General features: G+C 42.6%; 1 protein-coding gene across 1 annotated transcript; it reads left to right on the forward strand.

Moving 5' to 3' along the window:
* Window positions 1–3815: 3815 nt before the first annotated feature.
* Window positions 3816–5000, forward strand: LOC108082912 (uncharacterized). Its single transcript, XM_017178496.3, has one exon. It carries the CDS (start codon window positions 3874–3876, stop codon window positions 4861–4863), a length of 990 nt encoding a protein of 329 aa, XP_017033985.1. The 5' UTR covers window positions 3816–3873; the 3' UTR covers window positions 4864–5000.
* Window positions 5001–8398: the final 3398 nt, after the last annotated feature.

An 8398-nucleotide genomic window follows, 5' to 3' on the forward strand; every position in this document is an offset into this window, starting at 1 on the left:
TTTTGGGACCAGACCGGACCGTCATGGAACCCCCATGATGACTTGAATATTGGCAACAAATGGAAGTCGTTAGGCAGCAGCAATGGCAACTGTGAGTGGGCACATCCCGGGGTAGCTGCGGGTGTGTTGTAGGCCTTATTTACATGCTGTGTGCCCCGAATGGCAACAGATGTGGTTGGCCTAGGCGCCTGACATTTCGACCATCAAAACTCAATTACCGGACTAAGGGGACTTGCTCCGGGGGTTGACTTTATTAAATTTTCGTTTGTCTATGCGGGAATGTCCAGGCACAACCTGGCGGTCGAATTATTATCAGAAACTTTTAGTTGAAAAGTCGACACAAAAATAAAGAAACAAGCAAAGGAAGCTAACTTTGGCATGCCGAAGTTTTTATACCCTTGCACATAGTTTTAGTATTTCTCATTGCTTAAATTAGTGAAAATGTCTAACTTAAACTTAATGTTAAGTTTAAACAAATTTATAAGCTATAAAAATTTATAATTTGTGTACTCACATTTGTGTGGGTTCCTCCTCTGCTTGATAAGTCTCCTGGATTTCTCTTTGATCTCAAACTCTCTCCGGTGATATCTGCTCGTTGTCTTTGTCTCTCTCTCAAGTAGAAGAATAGAGAAGGTACACTAATAAACAACAACACAACAAGTGGCAGCTGTTTAAGGAGAGAGTAACCACTAATACACACAACACTACCTCAAAGACTCGACCTCAACATTCCGCTGGGTTACCACTCAGGAAATGCTAGAACTAGTTGGGAATTTTAGTGTTAAGCGTTTTTTATATTATTTTTTTTTATATTATTTTTATATTATTTTTTTATATTATTTTTTTTATATTATTTTTTTTATATTATTTTTTTGTATATTATTTTTTTGTATATATTTTTTTGTATATTATTTTTTTGTATGTTTTTTTTTTTTATATTTTTTTTTTTTATTATTTTTTGTATATTATTTAGTTTTTAGATTATTTTTTGTATATTATTTTTTTTTAGATTATTTTTTTTAATATTATTTATTGTATATTATTTTTTTTAGATTTTTTTTTTTTAATATTATTTTTGTATACAATTTTTTTTTTTTATTAATTTTATATATTTAATTCTTTCTTATTTATTCATTTAAAGCATAAACCTCTTGCAAACCTCTTCCTGAAATTATATACCCTCAGCAAGGGTATCAAATAATACAAAAAATAAATGTTTATAAATCCCCACAAAAAGGTCAAATGACAAGCCCAATTGGATGCTGGATAAACAATGTTTTTGCCTTTATTTCTATCCTTGGATAATTGTTTTATTGCTGACACTCGGTTTTCTTGGTTTTTAGCTTTCCCTTGTTGGGGTTTTCCCCATTTTTTATTGGGTGCTTTTCCGGGGAAAAAAGATTAAGGAAATTGATGTAAAGAGGGCAAAAGGTAAACAGGTTATGTATCCTGGCAATCCATTTAACTTGTCTGTGTAATGCTGTAACTGCACTTCACATAACTGTTTTAAGCCATTAAGTGCTCTTTTAAGCCGATTATAAAAACTCGCGACCGCAACACACACACACACGCACACAAAAGTAGCATTAAAAGTGCATTATAATAAGTGCACTCATAAATAAATATTTACCTTAAATTAAGCCTTGTAATTAATATTAATATTTATGTAATATTCGCTGGAATACTTAGTAATTTGTCTTTAAAAATTAAAGACAACATTTTGTAAACTTTTCTTGAATTAAGAAAATATGATTAATTATTTAAGGGTATTTTTTTATTCTTAAATTAATGTAATATTTTTTTTTTATGAGCACAAACATATGTGCTCACCACTGTTTATACCTGGAAGGGCCCGGCATCCTATACTTTATTCCGGTGAAGTTAGAACCAGTTGGGAATTATATGTGCATACATGTTACCTTTTCTTAATTCTAGAAAATATTATAAAACTAATAACATTTTCTGGAAGTAAGAAAAGAAAATATTCTAAAACTAAGAACATTTTCTAGAATTAAAAAAAAAGTTTTCCTAATTTTTTAGGGCTGTTTTTCTTAAAAATAGAAAAACATTTTTTATGAGTGTTGCAATCCAGCAACTTTGGTTTTTGGGTAAAAGGGAGTTCCTTGAGAGCTGCAAGCTAATTTAATTCGTTGGTTTATAGATGTATATATAAAATATCGATATTTTTATGTATAGAATACAGTAGTATATCTTCCTCTGTATATCCAGCCTTAATCGGCTCTCCTTTGAGATGGGATTAGGCCAGACTTTGGCACGCCTTAAGTGTGACATGAAATGTTACAGCATTCGGAAGCATAGCCACCAATTAGTAGTAGTAGAGAGAGGGAGAAGAGACTCCCCCGAGTCCTGGCAGGAGTCCTATTTGCGCCTAGGGGGCCATCAAATCAAGTGGAGGAGACCCCTTCCGGACTATTTACGCATAACATCGGGGTCTATTTTGGTGCTGCTGCTGCTGTTGTTGTTATTTTGGCCAATATTCATTGTTGAATTATGCAAACGTGAGAGCCGGGGCGCCTTGCCAATTAGGCCTAATTACTCACGTTCGTTAGTTGCCAAAAATGGGAAAATTCGAATTGCAAAATGGCAAGTTGAAACCAGAATTAAAGCGGAAAAGCTGTGGGGGGGGCGAAGGTATACTGTTAGTGAAAGTGGAAATGGTATTCAGGCACAATACACACATTTTGTTGATTTAAATCCATCGTAAATTGGGCAACATTTGCATTTGCCGCCATCTCATGACATCCTGCGAGGAACCTGACACGTGTGGGTGCAGAAAATTAATTAAATTTTCCTCCTCAGAGTCTACCCACCCACCCACTTAGCCCCTCCTCCCACCAAGTAGTTGCCGGACACGGATGGATTCCGCAAGGCGGCAATGGCTGAGCTGTGATTGAATTCATCGCCTCGGATTTATTGCATATTTCCGGGTTCTGACAGTGCTGTTGCCAAGTTTCTGGTCCTTTAAATTATAAATTAAACAGCTTGAGCTTATGCCGATTAATTATATCGATTATATTAATCGGGCTTGGCTTAAGGGGACAATTATCCCCCTATTAACTGATAAAAGGCAATCAATAAAGGTCGACATAAAGGTCACAAATGCTAATTGCCTTTTGGGGTTTTGTGGGTTAAATGTTTAGAGAACTTTAGTATATGGTTTAATAAAGCTTAATTTATTGTTTCTAATCTTGTTTTTTTTTATAGATTTATAGTGTTTTTTTAATTTTGGATTTAGGTTTATTACAGCTGATAAAGTGATAAAAGTTAAAAAATAATTCATAACAAAATGTCTAGGGTTAATATACATTATATATTGTTTTTAATATGTTTAAAAATGAGTTATGGAACTCTTTACAATATATTCTGGCTAATTACCCCTGATTAAGTAATAAAACAAAAACCATACGAAATAATATATTTAATATTATTAAAATCATGTTAAAGTACTCTTTATATTAAATCACAGCGTGTTTTTTAGTTATTCTGCTTGTGGCAGCACTGTGTAGCCTTCCTCCTTTGCCTGCTGCCTTGACAACTATGCGGCTGCCACATTCTGGTGTCTTTGAGTCAGGACCTACCAAGGACCTGCCACCAAAGTACGTCCTGCCAGACGCAAGCTGGAATTATGCAGATGCGCTCAGGCATGTGAGTGATGGCATGCAAGGACCCATGCAGAAAGACAGCCAATTTTCACTTCCTTGAAGGAGCTTACTTCCCTCCTGGAACTTACTCCCCCACTCTGCAGAAGGAGCTCTCCCCCCCAAAGTAAACCACTTTCGTTTTGGAGCATCCAAGTTGGCCAGGGAAAGGCTGGCAGTGTTTAGCACTCTTCTCTCAGAGCCAGTTAACAAAATGATGGAGGCACGGCGTCTGGAAAAACAACGCCGCGAGTCAGCCAAAAGCAAGGCCGCCTCGCAGCTGCCCTCCAGCCAGGAGCAGGAGTTCAATCTGCGTCTAATCGATCTCTATCGGTCGCAGGAATGCCTGTGGAACACCTCGCTAACGGAGCACAGCGACGCCGAACGTAAAAGCCGGGCCTGGGAGGAGATTGCCGCCGGTATGGGTAGCCATCTGAGCGCCGCCTTCGTCCGCAGCCGAATGCGCAATTTGCGCTACAAGCTCAACGTGTACAAGCTTCAGGTGATCGAGTTCCAGATGATGCCCGGCAAGTTGAAAATGCCGCCGGAGAAGCCCTATTTCGTGGATCGCTTGGATTTCCTGGACGGTGAAGCCAACTCCGGCTCCTCCACAGAGCCTTCAAGGGCCAGGCCAGCCGATGGCACTTCACCGGAAAGATTGGGCAACCTTTGGTCCAACTTTGATCTGAAGAAGCCGCTGGAGACTTTGACCAAGCTGAGCAGGGAGGCGCCAGCTGCTGTGCCCCGTTCTGGTCCCAGCATTGCCGCCACGGTCAAGCAGCGCCTGGAGAGTCAGATGAAGCCTCTGGAGTTCCTTGTGCCGCGTGGCACCATCTCACGGCTGCAGCGTCAGCTGAGAAGCTCGAGGTTGCCGGAACAGAGCAGCTCCTCTGGCAGCGTGGCTTTGTCGGAGACTCCCATCGAATTGCAGGCTCGCCCGGGGGAGTCCATTTCCCTGACGAAGCTGGCCTGGAAGCGGCAGATGTATCAGCTCCAGGAGCAGGAGCATCCCACAACATCCAGAAATGCCCGGGAGTCTGTTGAGTCCGAGGACGAGGAGCTGTATAGCCTTCATTGGAATATGCGGCGGCAGCGACGTTCGCTTCGTCTGGACAGTAGCGAACCTGGACAGGATTTGGGTCCAACCCTGCCGGCCGGTCTGCGTTCCAGCCAAGCCGATGAGCCCAATCCCGATGTATTCTAGCCCAGCGAAGTCATTAAATTAACTTTATTGTGTTTACGCAGTTCGAACTTGACGATCGGGGAGCCTTTATTGGGCTTTATTTTTGCGTCAATAAATCAAGCAGTAATCAGAGCAAGGACACACGTCCTTGAATGTAATTTTCCTGCTCTCATAATTAGAAAAAACTTTGGGAAAATTTCTCACAATTTGCAGCTATCTTTATGTAGTTTTTTTTAAGGTTCAGAAAGTGAAAGTATCCTTTGAGAGCTTGTTTCGGGTTTGATTAATTCCCAAGTCCTGCCAAATGAGGCGTAAGGATACACACACACACACACACACACCGAGTCCTGCCATGATTTATGAATCAGCTGAAATGGTAATAAAAAGTCTTACCAAACCGACAACTCTTGCCGCAAATCCAAAGGCCACGAAAAACGAAATTACTTTCTGGCTGCCACAACAAATTACCAAATTACACACACACACCCACACACGACAGAGCTTCTTTCCTGGCTGTATCCTTTTCACAACCTTTTTGGTGGGTTTGGAGATGGGTTTCTCATTAGCGTAAAAATTAAATTTAATTTCTTTCAATAAACCCCTTAAGCGATTTCCCCCTTTCCCTTTGAGAGAAGGACACTAACTTTTGATTAATTGATTGATTAAATGAGTGACGAGTAACCGAGGAGACAAGGACGAGAAGGAGAAGCAGTCAAACCTCAAAATTTCTGCTTCCTTTTTTGACGTCCCTTCGATACAAAATAATTACAGTTTAGATTACGGCCCCCACTGTGGGCAGGAGGACTCAGGCTTAAGCTCGCCTTCTTGCTCTCCTGCTCTCGGTCAGCCTCCACTTTTCGTCCTTGTTATGGCAGTGGGTCCTGCCTATGCCCACTCACAGCTCGAGCTGTGTCCTTGAAGCAATGCAAAATGATGTGAAAATATGCAAACTGCGTGCGCGTTGTCGAAAACTGTAAGCACGTCCCTTTTTCCGCCTTCACCTCCCAGGACATTATCTTTAGCCCCCCACCCCCCCCACCCCGCCGTTCCTTCTGGGCTTCCTCATAGGTCATTAGCATTCACACAGCATTCGTAGGCAGCAGGACATGGCTGGGAGCAGGAGCTTGCCCGCCTGGCCCGATTAGTCCCCCGGTCCCTGGGTTTGCCAGACACTGGCTATTATGACTTAATTAAAAAATAATATTTTTGCATTTTATTATTTCCGTTAGCTGATGGCAACAGCAGTGATACCCTGGAGGCTTTTTTGTTGGGGTATATCCGGTTAGAGGGGGAACTACTTGAGGGGAGGTATCTTAAATAGAAACAACTTCAGGCCTTAATCTTAACCCTTCCCTATTCGTCTACTCAACCTTCTTGGTTGTATATAACCATATACCCTTTTAAAGGGTATTCCCCTATTCGTATACCTTAGATCCTTGGCTATATAGTCCGCTCTTTGTGCCCGGCATGTCAATGGTTCTCAAAGTGAGCAACTGTCGCCAGGCAAAGGAACCCTAAAAGAGGGCATGTGGGTGTTGAGTGTGGATATATATAGAATGGTATAGTATATATATATATATCTACTAGAGGTTTACGCCGATGGTTAAAGGCATCGGCGGCGGCGTAGAGGTCAAAATGACTCGGCGGCGGCGGCGTAGTAGTCAGAAAGAACCGGCGGCGGCGGCGCGTCAAATAAGGCAAAAAGGCCATTTTAATGAGTTATTTTTTTGTTTTTAAGTNTTATAAAGAACAATGACACTGAAGGCCGCGCTGAAGCTGCGCCGATGCCGCACCAGCGGCGCGCCGCGGCGCGCCTTTATTTTCATAATTTGGCGGCGGCGCGTCAAAGAAGGCCAAAATCGGCGGCGGCGGCGGCGTGGCGCGGCGGCGTATATGTCTAATATCTACCCCATGTCTAACACATGAAAGTGTCAGTGGCTGTGGCTGTGGCTGTGACAGTAACTAACTTGCCGTGTCATCGCCATGTCATTCATTTGCATACCAGAAAAAGTTGGCACTGAGAGCGTTTGGCAAAAGCAAACAACGCCAAAAATGGCGGAAAAGGAGGAGCAGCAGGATGATGGGAAACATAAACGGTACTACGATGACTAAGTATTAGTGAGACCTAGTGTGTGTTTGTGTGTGTGTGTGTGTGTGTGTGTGTGTGCCGGTGCCATGAATACAAATGGAAATGGCAGCAAATGTTGTACCAGGATCCCAGCTCCCAGCTTCGTATCCGTCTCCATCTGCCATGTTTCGACTTTAATTGCACAGAAGTCGTTACATTTTGATTAGCATCGCGAGAAGTGTTTCACGGAGAGAGCACTTTGGGGTAAATGGGGCGGTGAACTTTGAGTGGGTTGCAGCTACCGATTAAGGATGCACACTCCTGGGCCCAACTGTTGAGTCCGGCTTGAAGTTTACAGGCTCATTACGAAAGCGACCAGACATGAATTCGCATTTAACACTGGCAGCGTTAATGCGTTGCGTTTCGTTTCGTTTCCCGTAATCGTATCATCAAAGGGGTTGGGTCCGGGTCCGGATTGATTGATTGCAATCAGTTACGATACGGCCAGGTGTCGTGGCGGCAGTCGACCGCAGTCCAGAGCGCAATCGATTGGAAGGAATGCCAATTATAGAATGCCCCAGATGCAAAGTAATTTGCATTGCAGGACCAGGAGCAGAAGCAGAAGCAGCTTTAAGTCGAGGCAATTGGATTGGGAATGAAGGAATCTATTTGGAATGGGTGCAGCTGGGCGGACATGCGACTCGCTTGGACTCACTTGGACTTCAAAGGAGCTCTGCTTTTGGTCAAAATAGTTGCTGCAAATATTTGAAACTCTGGCAATGTCTGTGGCAAATGAGCTTTCGCTCTCTCTCTCTCAAAAAGCGAGATGCGTGTACCACGTGCCTGAGTCCTCTGGGACTTGAAACTATTCCGGAATTGCTCATACGCACTGTTGCGCTTTGGACATTCGCCTGTCATTCCTTTGACTCAGTCAAATTGTTACGTACCTTATCTTTCATTCTCCGTCTTTTTGAGTCGCTAATTGCCGATTCCCATTTCCCCGGGAGAAGCAGCCTTGAAGAATTTCGCGATTTTCGATTTCGATTTTGAATTTGAAGCTTTTGGAAACGGAAACGGAGATGGAGACGGAAACCCCCAGCAGGCACAACAGTTGCTGAAAATGTTTCCTCCCAGTTTAAGGATGAGTTAGCAAGGGGATATTGTATATGCGGCCTGACTTTAAATGCTCTCCCATTTAACGGTAATTTATGGTGGGTTCTAAGCCATTTCAGATGCGCTTTGATGTTTCCAGCGACGGCTCTCCGCCTCCGCTTGGAATAACATGAGCATAAAAACACACACACACTAGCATCGACCTCACCCACACTGGCAAAAGGTTATTGTTTTTCCTGCAAAGGTGAAAAAGCTGCGGGCATTTTCCCCAAGCCAACTGGGTTTAATGAACAGACCACAGCTTTGGTGGAAGGAGAAGCTGGACTTGAAGTTGTGCTCCAGTGCTGGTTATTTCTCAGAAAAATGTCCTTTTGT

Source organism: Drosophila kikkawai, chromosome X, assembly GCF_030179895.1.
Source record: "Drosophila kikkawai strain 14028-0561.14 chromosome X, DkikHiC1v2, whole genome shotgun sequence".
In the NCBI taxonomy this organism is placed as follows: Eukaryota; Metazoa; Arthropoda; class Insecta; order Diptera; family Drosophilidae; genus Drosophila; species Drosophila kikkawai.